Raw genomic sequence first — 16,582 nt, 5'->3', positions numbered from 1 at the left:
AGTCTATATGGGACTGGGTACGGGGACAGAGGGACGGGGGACAGACGTTGGGGTATTTTAACTATTTGTAAGCGCTGGACAATCACACATTCTTCCCATTTGTTTAACTTATGTGAGTCATTTCTCTGACTTACACGCTTATTAGGAATTATAATGCACCAACTCTTTGTGGCTTGATGGTGTGTTTTGTGTAGTGCACCAAAGGAAAAGTTCAACTTCCAGGTGAAGCAAGGACCGCAAAGCTGGAATGTGCAGTATGGAAACCCTATTCCTGGGTCCAGTTCTTCTGTTTAGTTCAAATGTGCCCTCAGGGAGATTTACCTGTGCTGTTTCATAGCCCCGCCTAAAGGGAGTTTCAATGGGTCTGGCCTCAGCCAATCACAGTGCGAGTCCGTCCCTAGGGGTCGTGTCCTCTCAGGGAGCGCCCCTGCCCCTTGTGATTTAGGTGCCGGCTCCTTTAAGAGGGATGCTGTAACGGAGTGGCCGGTATTTCTCTGCGGAGGGGCACCGAGATGAAGAGCTGCACTGACCCGAAAACATGTGCCCCAGGCTCCCGTGGACTGCCTGCCTTCTCAGGCTTACTGCCTTCTGCATCATCTTCTTACACACAGCGGCTTATTTCGGGTCAGGGTGATTTTTTTATTCATTGCATTATCTGTATATGTCCAACACGTTTAAAATAGGATTTGCGGAATTTGCTAAAACTCTTTGGTTGAAGTCTTGGTTGATTAATGGGCTACAGGTTAAAACACAATTGTTCTTTTTAAGAATTGTGTTGCAATGTTAGCACCTCTCCAGTTAGATTTTTTAATAAATAAATAAAATAAAAGACACTTGCATGAAACCGATAGATACACATCTCAAATCATTTATACCCAGTGCACATGAATCAGTCTTTGGGAACAGTATATTAATCAATGTCGAAAAACAGAGTTCCTTTAAAAGCCACATGCACCTTGCTTCTTTCTCGCTTGTTCTCTAACACTTCATGTTTCGTTTCGCAAACTAAGATGCTTTACAAACTAAACATTACAAAAACATTGAATATCTGACAGAGGTCAAATAAGTCTGGACATACCCAAGTACATTGTATTGATAATGAATACTTTATGCGCATGTGGTGTGGAAATTGTATCATAATACCCGAGTACCCTGTTTGTCAGAAGAACTTAAAGCAAATGATAAAGCCATGTGGTTTTAGATGCTTAAGATTGTATTATTATGATTATTATTATTAGTAGTAGTAGTAGTAGTAGTAGTAGTAGTAGTATGTTGTTCTTGTTGTTTGCTTGGTAGTTTGCCTGGCTTGTTTGCTTGGTCTTTTGTTTGTTTCTTAAAAAGTAATAACACATGTAAGTTGTTTTGTTAGGAAGACATTAAGTATCCCGTACATTGACGTGATACGCATTCGAGTGACTGGATACAAATCCGTACAAACTGGACACCACTTTTAAAAGCTGCGTGTTGGAATGTAAGATATAGGTGCCGTCTTTGGAAAGAGGTTTCATTTTCGGTGGAAAAGTTGCATTTTTCCATCTGTTAATCCGTTATATATATGTACACTGTTCGGAAAATCTGTAAAACTGCAGGACAATGTAACAGTATAATCTTAACCGGTTGTTTGTAGTAAATGTAAATTGTCATTGAACATATATAATATAGGCTACTGGCAAATGTACTGACATTTACCAATATAAATATGTGTGTGCATTATATATGAATGATCATTGCCGTTCATTATTCTGGCAGCCAGAAGCAATGTCGTTATCCACATTAAAATTACAATAGAGTTACAGTATTAGCATCCCAGACAGTTATTTACAGGCGCACGCTGTTCCGAAACTTTATAGGCTAAAAAAAACATGCATATTTAGATGATTTCAATGAATCAATATCTCTCTCTCTCTCTCTCTCTCTCTCTCTCTCTCTCTCTCTCTCTCTCGACATATATTTGTCTGAAACGCTTACTGATTTCAAGTGGTAGCATTTTTCTATACCTTGTATGGGCTAGTTTTGTTTAGAGTAGAGTAGATCATTATATATTCCGCGTCTGAATAACTAATGAACCAAACTAGCGCATAGATTCCCGACATTATTTTTAAAGAAAGAAAGAAAGAAAGAAAGAAAGAACCCGAAATATGAACTCTTTTGGCCCAAATAGGAGAACCGCATTAATCTCATTATGTATACAATAAGTGTGTACAATCAACAATTCAGGAAATATAAACCATAGACATAACTGTTCCTAATAAAACGTGTCACGCAACTATATAAATTATATATATTTTTCCACAATAACCATGGCAATTACAGACATAAATTACTTCTCAAATGAATAAACCGTTTTTCTTTTGTGCATTTATTTACTCGTTATTTTATTTGAAATCTATGTACATATAAACGTCATAACATTAAACATTTAAAAAAATCTAAAACAAAATAATAGCGCTTTAAGAAATCTGAAAAAAAATCAGCATAGATTTTTTAATAAGAATAAAAAAGAAGACAGGATAAATTCTGAAATTAATACCAAATTGCAAAATGAATCCACTGTCGAATTATGGTTATAACTCAAAAGGCAGCAATGTAACCTACTAGACCCTACCTAAAATGATACATGCCTATAAATGTAACGAAAATATATTGCACATTTACCATCAGCCCATCCATACAAAAAATATGATCTATACATGGCAGGGGTTCAAATTTTTGGTCAATCTCTTGTATTTCGTTTTTTTCTAAAGGAAGATTACTGTTTGTTTCTGAGAAGAAGTACATTGCATTTATATTTTACACTCCCACCTCCAAGTGCATATAAGACTGAAGAAAAAAGAACGGTGCGCCTTTTAACGACATGGAGACCTCAGCCTTACTGAATTATGCGAATATAAGCACATGAAAATAAATGCTTGTCTTTGTTCACAGATAGGTGAATTTGGGGATATTTGTTCACAGCATTATTATAGGTGTTTAATTTGTGGTTTGATATTTCTTCTGTTTCAACTTTGTCACAGAAAAACAAGCATATGCCTGTGCTCACGTACAGATACCCTGTGCTTACAGGCACGCTGAAAATGACCAGTGCAGATGATAAGGAAAGAGGTTGATTAAACATAAAGGTTAAATGCACTTGCGATGAGATACAAATCGTGTAGGTTCCGGGCTGCTTTCACATTGAAGTGAGGGCAGTCCTAAAATATTTCTTACAGGACACTCAATCGTGTTGTGGGGTCACACAATTTTTACCTGAGCATTGGAGCAATATGGCACTTCTTACAAGGTGTGCAAAGCTTTGAGCTGCCATCCATTTTAAGTGTTAAGTGTACCAGTATTATTTAAAACATAATATACCTGTGCTATATAGTTACTGAAGAGGTTCCACATCTTGATTCTTGATATTTGGCATCCCTAAGGGTTAATGCACTGGATTATGTTGAATTTATTGTGCCGTCTATACTACAAATCCATTGTCATTCAATTGCTGGTAATGCAAATGGCCTCTTCTTGTTTCATAAGTTCTTGTATTGAATTGTTTGGCCGGTGGTCCCCCGAATTAACAGTCCTCCCCCTCCCACCCACAGGCTGACAGCAAAGGAGCCCGTGGCGTTGCTGCCTGCGCCCCTCGCTGGAGACGTGCAGTCGGGCCGCGCTCACCTGAAGCAGTGTGAGCAGCTCAAGCTGACCCGCAAGCAGAAGCGTCTGTGTCAGAGAGAGCCGGGGCTGGCGGACACACTGCGGGACTCGGTGCGTCTCAGTCTGCTCGAGTGTCACTACCAGTTCAGGAACGAGCGCTGGAACTGCAGCCTGGACGGCCGCGGGAGCCTGCTTAAACGAGGTGAGAATGTGATAACATGACTGCATACTTCTTGCGTGTAGCGCCGCTAAGTGTATCGGTTTTAACCGATAGAAAACACCCCCGATACAAAATAAATGAAATCGGTCTATATCCAATAAACACCAGAAAAATACTGGAAATGGTTACTTGACCCCTTTCCCCGTGATTTGATTTTTTTAAAATAACGTTCCCAGTGCAGTTCGGCAATGTCCCTCCTTCCTGTATGGCGCATTGATTCCTTCTGAATACTTTGTCAGAAAATTACTACATTTCTATTGGAGGATTGTAACAGGCTTGTGAGATTGACATGAAAGAAGAATAGATAGACACAGTTCATTTAGTGGAGCCCATTCGGTACATTTAAGCTCCTAGCTGATTGATGTCAAAACTTTGTCAAGTTGGGTTTTAAAGGATCCAAGTAATTCTTTGTCAACATCATGACAAGGTACAATCATTACATATTTACTTTCACCACTCTCTTCCTCTATCCTAAATCTATCGCCACTTCATTTCCAACTGTGTCCTCTGCTCTGGTCCTAGTTTCTGTGCTGCGCTTAAAGTATTGGTTTGGGGTTAAATGTGTCAACCCCTTTTTAGATTTGAAAGGACTGAATTGTGTCCCGCCTAAATCTTCTTTGTTCTATGCTAAATAGATTCAGTTCTAGATTCTCTCTTCGTAGAGACCAGTATATCGAAGAAACTGTACAATATCATGTTTAACTTTAAAAACAGAGAACACAAAGCTTTTTATAAATGAGCTTTAGCGGTGGTTTGCTAGTGAAAAGATAAATGCTGGTGACATGACTAAAAACGGCAGAGTAAAGAGATACACTGTAGAGTAGCTACAGTAGCCATCACTGTAGCAGACTATCAGAAACCACATCCAGACTGGGGTCTGTCCGGGGAACTATTTTTAGCTCGGAAAGGCGCTCCGTTCCCAGAGGAAAAGGGCGTTGAGATATCTGCCTTTGATCTTGAGCAATTCTTTTGTAGACACAATAGTAATTAATTAGATCTAAATATTCCCCTGTGATGGCTTTAATGGATAATAAAAAAAACAACAACACTGATTCACATAGGCCTACTCCTTACAGACTTACAAAAGATTAAAGTATTTATACCATCTTCAATACCTTGTATGGGTGTTCAGTGATTTATCTTAGATCTGTTTATTTCTGACCGACATAGCATAATAACCGAAGGCTGTTAATGCGCTAGCTCTCACAAAAACTAACTAGAAATATCGAATAGATTGCAGAGATGGTATAGCACCTTAAACAGTAAGTAGCAGAGTTCCTAAAAATATAGCGTTACCCGTCCCCACGTGTTGCTACAACTGTTTAAATAACGCACCTGTCATATTTCTTTTCATTGTTAACATCCTGACAACTTTCTACACTTATACGTTTCAAAGGTCTTTTCAACATGTCAGCTCTAGTGCACTCAGGTTTGAGATCACGGGTGTGTCCTCTGATCACTAACAGAAGAGCGATTAGAAAATAACAAAACTGCAAATGCTCTGGCTTTTGTGTTCAGTAGGACATCATGGGTTGTTGTTGCTGTGTTACCTGTTTGGCAATGTGGGCAGTAATCCTTACATTAGCTATAATAATAATAATAATAATAATAATAATAATAATAATAATAATTATTATTATTATTATTATTATTATTATTATTATTATTATTATTATTATTATTATTATTGACACAAATGTATAAATAATGAAAAAATAAATACTGTACCTTGGCTATTAGTCATCGTTTCTGTTGCTTTCGTTTGATGTGTTTGGATAACTACTGAAGTAATGTTTGTTTTTTCAGTTTGTAGGCATTTGCAAATTGTTTCATTAGCTGTTTGTGTGAACTGGTTATTTATAAATATACAAGATGAAGCGCTTGTTTGACCAGTGTCGCTGTCATGAGCTTGCAATTGGGTACCGCTACTCTGAAAAATAACGTACACCAATATGTTATTTATATATGTTTAATATGGGTTAATTGACATTTTTAGATCACTTTTCGTCTTGCGAATGTTGTAAAAGTGTATTCTCGGGTAGCCCAACATGTTTCAAATATACTACTCTGGAAATAATAAATAAATAAATAAATAAATAAATAAATAAATAAATAAATAAACTTAATGTGCTAATAACTACATTGCATGCGTATGCTTTAAAATAAAATTATCAAACCATCTGATTTATTTATTTATTTATTAATATTGTATGAAACTGAAGACGATCCTGTATGAAAAGCGAGACTAGTTAGAATTATTTTCCAGGGTAGCCCCAATTGTGTTAAACTATTTGGAAATACTTTGCAGACATATGTTTTTAAAAAAAATTATCAAACCATCCGATTTATTATTTATTTATTTGCATTTCAAAAGTACAAAATAGGATCTTCTTCAGATCGGCTTCGGGTAAAGTGAATTTTCTCCATCGCGATCGGGTCATTCGCAAGACAACTCCAAGCCGATCAAAAGATTTCTGGGTTCTAAAAATTTCCATTTTAGTTGAGTATTTAAAATCAGTAATTATGATCAAATTTCATTTTTGACTTGTACCTGTAATGGATTACTTTTTAATAGTAACTTCCCAAACACTGACTCAATAACTAACTAACCTGCGTGACTTTTTTGAGGATGCAACATTAACAATGGATAATTGCAAAGCATACGACATGGTTTATTTAGATTTCCAGAAAACTTTTGACAAAGTCCCGCATAAAAGATTAATTCTCAAACTGAACGCAATAGGGATTCAAGGAAATGCATGCACATGGATTAGAGAGTGGATAACATGTAGAAAACAGAAAGTACTGATTAGAGGAGAAACCTCAAAATGGCGCCAGGTAACCAGTGGTGTACCACAGGGATCAGTGTAAGGTCCTCTGCTATTCCTAATCTACATTAATGATTTAGAATCTGGTATAGTAAGCAAACTTGTTAAATTTGCAGACGACACAAAAATAGAAGGAGTAGCAAACACTGTTGCAGCAGCAAAGGTCATTCAAAATGATCTAGACAGCATTCAGAACTGGGCAGACACATGGCAAATGACATCTAATAGAGAAAAGTGTAAAGTATTGCATGCAGGCAATAAAAATGTCCATTATAAATATCATATGGGAGATACTAAAATTGAAGAAGGGAACTATGAAAAAGACCTAGGAGTTTATGTTGACTCAGAAATGTCTTCATCTAGACAATGTGGGGAAGCTATAAAAAAGGCCAGCAAGATGCTCGGATATATTGTGAGAAGTGTTGAATTTAAATCAAGGGAAGTAATGTTAAAACTTTACAATGCATTAGTAAGACCTCACCTAGAATATTGTGTTCAGTTCTGGTCACCTTGTTACAAAAAGGATATTGCTGCTCTAGAAAGAGTGCAAAGAAGAGCAACCAGAATTATCCCAGGTTTAAAAGGCATGTCGTATGCAGACAGGCTAAAAGAATTGAATCTATTCAGTCTTGAACAAAGAAGACTATGCAGCGATCCGATTCAAGCATTCAAAATCCTAAAAGGTATATACAATGCTGACCCAGGGGACTTTTTTGACCTGAAAAAAGAAACAAGGACCAGGGGTCACAAATGGAGATTAGATAAAGGGGCATTCAGAACAGAAAATAGGAGGCATTTTTTTACACAGAGAATTGTGAGGGTCTGGAACCAACTCCCCAGTAATGTTGTTGAAGCTGACACCCTGGGATCCTTCAAGAAGCTGCTTGATGAGATTCTGTGATCAATAAGCTACTAACAACCAAACGAGCAAGATGGGCTGAATGGCCTCCTCTAGTTTGTAAACTTTCTTATGTTCTTAATACTGTTCTATCATGTCAAGGGAGAATGCCTCCCAGAGTGATCTGACAGCAGTGTTTGTCGTGCACAGGATTCAAGGAGACCGCTTTCCTATATGCCGTGTCCGCGGCAGCGCTCTCTCACTCGCTGGCAAAGGCCTGCAGCTCGGGCCGCATGGAGCGTTGCACCTGCGATGACTCCCCTGACCTGGAGAACCGCGAGGCCTGGCAGTGGGGGCTCTGCGGGGACAACCTCAAATACAGCACCAAGTTCCTCAAGAAATTCCTGGGGCAGAGAAAGACCAGCAAGGACCTGCGGGCGCGAGTCGATGCACACAACTCCAACGTGGGCACCCTGGTAAGTGTGCATGCCAGGGCCACTATGGGGTAATACACTCACCTTGAACCCCGGACTGGAACACTTTTTCAATATACACACATTTCTTTTAAAAGGACCATTAGGGATCCTTCACACTTTACCACTTGGGGTGGAATCCACATCACAAAGTGATATCTGTATGTGAACCAAAACTCAACATTTTAGATGTTGAAAAATCCTTTTTATCAAAATGTTTGTCACTGAATATAATTCATTTTCTTTTAGTATTTCTTAATTTAGCAACATTGAGTGCTTTATAGTTCTCACTACTTGAGGTGGAGTCAATCAACAATTGCAGGACGCTGGGGTCTCAATGGCTCACCCAGTAAAATCACTGCCACTTGGATTGCAGGGGCAGGTATCTAAGTGTGATTCGAAAGTTGCTAATATTGTCTGGGGGCCCACAGGGAGCGATGCATTGGCCTTCGGACTCCCACAGGATTAGGGAGGAAAATCGGGTGGGTATAGTTCACCTCACAGCACGTCAGTGAGTGATGGGCTTCACAGCAGGAATGGAGTAAATCTTTCCTAGGGCTGCAGTGTTTAAAGAGTTAAACATAAACAGTCCACCTGCCTCTGTACATGGATGTATGAAGCTGGTTGGGTAGTAGTCCAGTCCATGAGTGTGTCCTGATATAGAAAGACACAACGACACAAGTTAGGACATAACTGTTCTCAAAAGTTAAAACCAAGACTCTCGTTAACATTAAAAACATTTTTCTCATGTGCCTCACAGACCAAATATCATACCAATGTATAAGTGATTATTCGGTACAACAGATTATGTTCCTGGAGAATTTAACACAGGGCAATTCGACAGCCTATCAATAGACTGTCCTCTTGGAAAGGGTTTGATGCTGTGTAAAGGAATACCTCATTTTATGCACTCTCGAGTTGTTTGTTTTTTTAATTTGGAACATTAACATGGAATTGTCTCCTTTAAAAAATTATAGAAATTAAAGACTGGAGTAAACCTTGAAGTAAACGCCTAGGTCCTCATATCAGCTGCACAGAAAAAATTATGAGCTGTAGTAAAATGATGGGGTTTAGACTTAAGGTCTCCACACACTGGGCACGATGTGATTTGTCCTGCAATAAAATGCTACCTTTGCTGCGACATTACCTTTCACCGGTGGTGACAGGCATGAGCGATGTGATAGATGCCTCTCCTCTGATTGTATCATCAGCTGGAAAAAATCACACGTATGACAGCCCTGTTTAACAGCAAATAAAAATGTAGAATTCATGATAACTTTTCAAAATACTTATTTTAGTAAAGGTAAGCGAATCATACACACCAGCTATATCCATCTATATTATCTTTTCTTCACCATTGTTTACTGAAGGCACGCAAAGGAAGCTATTCCTCATTGGTCAGTTCCCTAAGTGCGCATGACAGAAATTGCAAAAATAGACACCAATCCTGTTATTTTATTTTTTTTGCATCGCTTCAGTGTCGCACGTCTCATCACAGGCAGTGTGAACAGCTTGTATCAAAAATGCATGTTTTATTTATTTTGTTGTGGTGTGGTGTGTTGTTACCCCAATGAGAGACCTGAGTTAACTTGGCTACAATATATCCATTTAATACCTAACTGCAGCTAATTGTTCCAATGTACTGGCTGTTTGTTCTTCATCTTCATGTTGTTTTTGAAAAGGGAATTCGGGCAGGGACGTCTGTGAGGCGTTGTCTTGTAATAACAGTACTGTTTGGGGTGCTGTTATGAAGTAGATTTAATCAGCGTTAGTTCCACTGCAGCTCAGATAATATCTACCCAAGGTCACAGTGCTGGGAAGTTGACATCCACAAATCTATAAATTCCTTTGGGTTCAGCATTGCCATGGTTACCGGGCGCTTGAGCAATACCTACGGTAAGCTTCTCTCCGGAAATTCTGGAGAGACTGAATCAACGTCTCTGCCCAGGAGAGCATTTTCAAACTGCAGGGCCAGGTGTTCACAGACAAGATAAAGCTTGCTTCAAACTCCAGAGGAAATGAAAGGCCTTGATTTAGAGCTGTGAGCTATGTTTTCATAACTTTGTTGTATTATTATTTTTTATATATAGTTATATATTATAATGTCAGGCCCCCTGGCAGCCTCTCTGTCCTCATAAATTCTCCCAATGCGCTGAGGTCAAAGGTCATCAACCCTAAGGCGCCAATTTCCCATAATTCCATAGCGGTGGTACATTTCCTTAGTAACCACCCCAGGCCTAAGGGCTCTGTTATCTGTTATGCAGACAACTGCACACTAGGCCACCTGAACTGCACACCCGTATGCCATTACTCTGCTACATTTACATAAGACAAACATTAGTGCAATTGAAGACTCTCACATGACCTCTGCCTTCTTTGGTCCTGTTTCCAACTGACCAGTCAAAGTGTGCGTCACTTGGATTTTACATTACCCTGGAGTTTGATCTGTTTGTTTGTGCTGTGAATTTCTGTGGGGTTTAGTGGGTTTTCAGCTTGTGTGAAGAAACAATGCCAAACCAGATGAGTGGAGTTTCAGCTTGTAATGGATGTCCTTCTAGCAGCGAAAAGGTCTGCACAAACCGGACGCAAAGCAGTTTGTCTGGCGATAAAATGGTATTTTCGCTGCAACACTACCTTTCACACCAGTGGCAATATCATGGCAAACTTCGCCAACCCCCTCCACCTATGAAAATATTTTAACAAACGTTATTAATATGCAACAAAACAACTATCAGTGTGTCTGTATGAGACAAAATTAGTTCAAATGCATTTCAATTAGGTTCAGGTTTTTCAATATAATCTTACAAATAATAACTGAGTTACGCGTAGATGTAAACACACACATATATGTAGTTTAATTATGATTATATATATATATAAAATCACACGTATGTTAGTCCTGTTATACAGCTAATGAAAACACAGAATGCATAATAGCTTTTCAGAATACTTATTTCAGTGAAGGTAAACAAATTATACACACCAGCTATATCCAGTTCCCTGGAAATGGACTCCCAGGTGTTCTCCCTCATTGTCCTGTCTATCATTTTTCTGTCCAAGAATTCTTTTTTCTTCACCATTGTTTACTGAAGGCATGCAAGGGAAGCTGTTCCTCATTGGTCAGTTCCCTAGTGTGATAAAACTGAAAACTTAGAAACCTATCCTATTTTTTTCGCATCACTTCTGTGTCACTTCAGTGTCACCGGTCGCATCTTAGGCATATAAAAAATACAGGCTTTATTTTGCTTGTCGTGGAGCGGTGTGTCGTACAACACATTCGTAGCATGTATGCTGGCTTGCGACACACGTGATTCTCTTAATTTAGAGTTCACATAACCTGTAACAATCACAGTGAAAGAGTTTATGAGCATATATGATCAATTATGGATATTTAGTCTGTGAGATCAATGTAGACTTTACCCACCCATCACTACTAACAGGGAACAAACCTTGGGCTTAAATACTCATGTGCAACATTTCTAATGTTGTATTTTTCCTCCCCTGCAGGCTGTGAAGAGTGGTTTGAAGACCACATGTAAGTGTCATGGTGTTTCAGGCTCCTGCGCAGTCCGGACATGCTGGAAGCAACTCTCCCCCTTCCACGAGACGGGCCGGCTCCTCAAGTTCAAGTTTGAGTCGGCGGTGAGGGTCGTGAGTGTCACCAACTCTGCCATGGGGGAAACCGAGCTCGTGGGGCCACGTCGCTCCAGCCATGCCCCCCGCGCCACCGACCTGGTCTTCCTGGAGGACTCGCCCAGCTTCTGCCGCCCCTCCCGCTACTCCCCGGGCACCGCGGGCCGACCCTGCGCCAAGGAGACCACCTGTGATAGCCTGTGCTGCGGCCGAGGTTACAATACTGCCCTGCGCCTCGTCACCTTCTCCTGCCACTGTCAGGTCCAGTGGTGCTGCCATGTAGAGTGCCAAACCTGCATCCAGGAAGAGGAGGTGTACATTTGTAAACACTGAGGAGGAAGAGAGGAGAGAGGAGAGGGCAGAGGAGTGGAGATAGGGGAGCGATGAGAGAGAACTGGAGAAGAGGGAGAGAGGAGAGGACAGAGGAGTGGAGATAGGGGAGCAATGAGAGAGAATTGGAGAGGAGAGAGGAGAGGAGTGAAAAAGAGGGGGCAAAGGGATACGGTAGGGGAGAGAAACAAAGTGAACGAGAGGTAGAGGAGATCAAGGAGGAAAGAGGTAGAAATACATTTAATATAGTTTGGAAGAAAGGGAAATGGCATGGGGATATTGTGAGTATGGGAAATTGAAGATAAAGACATGGAAGGGTTGGAGACATGTATATTGAGAGATGGCAACGCTGATAGAGAATTGATGAGGAAATTGGAAACAGCGTGGAATTGAGAGCCATAGAAATGAGGGGGGGAGTGGACATTAGAAGAGGAAGGTAACTGCAATGTTCCAACAAACCAAATCAGGGTGTCTTTCTGATGGAACACAATGAATAGAGAAAAGATGGAGATGACAACCACAGGACATGACTGAAAAGGGACAGGAATCTGCCCTCCAAATAAATAGGCATCCTATTCTCTTGTGTGCTGGTCTGATGGATGTATGTTGTCTCTCAATGGCATTCTGTAGGTTATAGCACTTGGGATTGTGTCGTATATCAACTAAGCGGGCACTGAACCAAGGATCTTGGACTTCAGGACCTCTATAAACTGCAGTTCAGTCCGGAGTCATCTGTCTGTATGTCTGTCTACAGGCCTGGTACAGGCTAGCACAGTGTTGGATTTAATGATTGAGATGGGTACATCATCTTACTTTTGGGATATACAGTGCTGGCATTCCAGACCCGGTAACTAAAATGCGTGCATCTTTGGGAAAACGTAGGAAGCCATAAAGCAGGACACACTGAGTCACTGATACAGGCTTGTCACCTCCCAAAACTGTAACCACAAAGGTCCCCCCATTCTCCAATGCTTTCAAAGATCTCTCAAGATGAATCCCCTCTTCACACACAGCTCTGCACAGGCTTGCTTTTATGTTATATGCAGAAGATCTTTCATGTTATAAGAAGCATCTTGCATGTAGAAGATATACCATATTATCAAATCAACTGTAAATATGAACTTATTATACATAATATTTTAAAGATGTATTCTCTTACGAATGGCCAAGGCTACCATTCCTATTGCAAAAGCTTGTGGATCAATAATAGAATATTAAACTCCACTTACAAGTAAGTAGATCATTCAGAAGATTAAACTGGAGTTGTGTTTGTGTTGAAACTGGATATGTTTTGCTCACACATTGCAATAAGGGGCACACTCTGCTTTTCAGATATAAGCCCCCCAGACATACCATAAAAATGTTAGTGCAAAATTAATAAATAACATCACCTTTGGGTTTTATTCAAGGTAAAGGCACAATATTTCTCGTACATCTGCTCCATTGTGGTGCTACCCAGTTAATAACACACCGTCCAAGCACCCGGTAATACATACATTTTTGTCAGTTTTTCATTAAGTACTGTAAATGGAAAACTACAAAGCTTATGTAATTTAATATATTAACTTAACATTATTCGGCATGTTTCAGCTGACTTTATGAAGCAAAATAAGTACATTATTTAGGGTGATGCAAAGCTTTTGGCCAGAGCTGTATGTAGTCAAAAGTTATTAATAATAAGTGTGGATATGAAGACTTTGCCATGGACCCCAGAAACTGGGGTTAAACTTCTGTAATAAAATATTTATTTAGACCAGATTTTAGGTTTAAAAAAAGTAGCACAACCTTTATGTAGAAATGGCTGGCAGCAGAAATCAAAACCTGGTATCAAATTTCAACTAAAGAAGGGAAAAATTGAATCTTAAACCCAACTGGCATCTTACCAACACACAAATACACACTCTGATTCGGCCAAACTCACACTGACACACTTGTACACATGTCTGTGTACATTTTAAAGACAAAGCCTATGAGTGTAACACACATTTTTTTAGTATCCTCAAGAACTCGTTATTTTTAACCAACCTTTTTAAAAAGTTGTTAGGTATTAGACCACTATAATCTCTAAACACTTGTAATAAACTATCTATCTATCTATATTACAGATTAAACTAATGTTGTTAATGTTATACTCATAATGAGAACTAAGCAAATGTAAGTGAGAATTATAGAATGATTTCATTAGTGCTGACCACTTTAATAGTCTGAGATTATTGATCATGAAGGGCACCTGTACTGTAAATAACAAAACAAGAAGCACTTATGTATCGCCCTGAACTATATATGAAACATGTTACCTGAGTTAAAGTGAATTTAAATGTACTGACATGAATGGCCAGCTCTGGCTTTCCCCCAGCCAGGACTGGCTGTGTTCTGAGCTTGTCAGAGGTGGTTCACTATAAAGACACTGCATATAAAGTTCAACAGTTAGTTTAAAGCTGTCCATGATACTGGAAATTACATAAACCTGTATTGGGTTTTAATAAGGAAGTCATAATCTGCATGGAATAGGTTGTACAATACCACTGTAATACTATCTATCTATCTATCCACAATGTGCAGATTTATTGGAAAACGCAAATTAAAATAAGTAGCAGTGAGTTTGTCATGCACCCCCACTTGCCCCATAATGCCATTACACTGGCGCTTGTATTCTCATAATGCCATTACACTGGCGCTTGTATTCTCATAGTGCTATTACACTGGCGCTTGTATTCTCATAATGCCATTACACTGGCGCTTGTATTCTCATAATGCCATTACACTGGCGCTTGTATTGAGGCTGTGTGGTCCAGTGGTTAAAGAAAAGGGCTTGTAACCAAGAGATCCCCAGTTCAAATCCCACCTAAGCCACTGACTCATTGTGTGACCCTGAGCAAGTCCCTTAACCTCCTTGTGCTCCGTCTTTCGGGTGAGACGTAATTGTAAGTGACTCTGCAGCTGATGCATAGTTCACACACCCTAGTCTCTGTACATCGCCTTGGATAAAGGCGTCTGCTAAATAAACAAATAATTAATTAATTCTCATAATTCCATTACACTGGCGCTTGTATTCTCATAATGCCATTACACTGGCACTTGTATTCTCGTTGTAGGCAGAACACAGATAGCATGGCCTCTTACCTCTGACTCTCCACAACAGCGTTATAAAGTGGGGTAGTAGTAGCACTGTAGTAGTGTTTACTATAATATTATATTTTTTTATTTCATTTCTGTCTGAAAACTGGACAAAACAACCCAGCTCATATTACCTGTAGTAAGCACTGTACTTGCGTTCCTAGTTCTATTCTTTTATAGAGTGCTACCATGGCTTTCTCACCTCTTATTTATTACCAGTAGTATAATTATCACTGGCCTCATAAAGCCTCCATTTTAGATGACTCAATGCAGTATCAGTCTGTGTGCTGCTTGCTGCGAGTATAATATATATAGAAAACTGCTTGTTCTTCTCTCCAGTAGCTTTCTTTTAATTCATATAATTATCTCTCCAAGGGAATTAAATCTCCAAAAATTCTAATATTTTTCTACCTCACATGTACAGCTTGTAGACAGAAGAAAATGTATTTGTTATTTATCGTCTATATATATATATATTCTGAGTAGCTTTAAAGAAAACAAAACCCTTTTTTCTCTTATTTGTACATGTTGTCTGGGTTGTAGATACTTTTTTGCGCTATGTAATAGTTTTGTTTCATATTCTTATTTAATGTCAAAAAATGAATTCATACATTTGTGAAAATGTGTTTGCACTGATGTCCTTCTGTTTATGATATCAATAAAATGTATACAATCTTTCATTTTGTATTCTTTGTGTGTGTGTGTTTTTGTACATAACACATTTTCAGATAGGAGACCTATGGTACGAACATATAACATACATGTGTTCTAAACATTAGTAACGCTTTTGGTACAGACTTGAAGTGATTGGAAATCAATACTCACCTAATAACACGATCCTGCAAAAGGGGTTAAACTATCATGCGCCCCATAATGCTGCACTGTCTGCCGCACTGCAGGCTTTCTCAGTATTTCTTGACGACAGCTTTCTTTGTGAGGGGTGTTGTTCCAGCTCTTTTTTTTCACTGCTCAGTGCAGTCCTTCTTTTGTTTTAGCGGCTGCTCAGGCATTCATTTCAAAGATCAATGGTATAGCAGACAAATGGTTATAGCCTGATTTCTACCACATCTCAATCGAATGTCTGGTACAAACAGATGCAGCTACATTACGAACAATACATCTGTTATGTTCTTGGCCCTCTCCATTTTAATATGTATATGCTGCCATTGGGAGATGTTATATGGCAGCATGGGTTACATTTTCACTCTTACGCAGATGACACCCACATTTATTTTAAAATGAAGTCTAGTACTGGAGTGGTTATATCTGCATGTCTGGCTGGCATGGATGTCAAATCATTTCTTGAAATGAAATGCTGACAAAACCTAGTTGCTGGTGGTATGGTCTAAACCCCAGCTTTATTTTCTCCCTGGGTTTTCTTGTTCTTTTAGTGACTGTTCCCTTAATGATTCCTTGTGGTCTGAAGTTCAGGGGTAGAGTCTAGGTTATCATTTGACACATACATCTCTACAGTGGTGAAGTAGGTGGGCGCAGGCTGTATGCAACAAAT

The 16,582-nt window shown here is 39.2% G+C and overlaps 1 protein-coding gene across 1 annotated transcript; it reads left to right on the top strand.

Annotated features, from left to right (window-relative positions):
* Window positions 1-470: 470 nt before the first annotated feature.
* Window positions 471-15,757, top strand: wnt9b (wingless-type MMTV integration site family, member 9B). The gene is made up of 4 exons (XM_034055548.3): window positions 471-624; window positions 3,582-3,835; window positions 7,730-7,995; window positions 11,500-15,757. The coding sequence occupies exons 1-4, from the start codon at window positions 539-541 to the stop codon at window positions 11,956-11,958; spliced, it is 1,065 nt and encodes a 354-aa protein (XP_033911439.1). The 5' UTR covers window positions 471-538; the 3' UTR covers window positions 11,959-15,757.
* The last annotated feature ends 825 nt before the right edge of the window (window positions 15,758-16,582 follow it).

Source organism: Acipenser ruthenus, chromosome 33 (genome assembly GCF_902713425.1).
Source record: "Acipenser ruthenus chromosome 33, fAciRut3.2 maternal haplotype, whole genome shotgun sequence".
Taxonomy (NCBI): Eukaryota; Metazoa; Chordata; class Actinopteri; order Acipenseriformes; family Acipenseridae; genus Acipenser; species Acipenser ruthenus.
The sequence above is the reverse complement of the archived record's forward strand: the minus strand, read 5'-3'. Positions and strand labels throughout refer to the sequence as shown.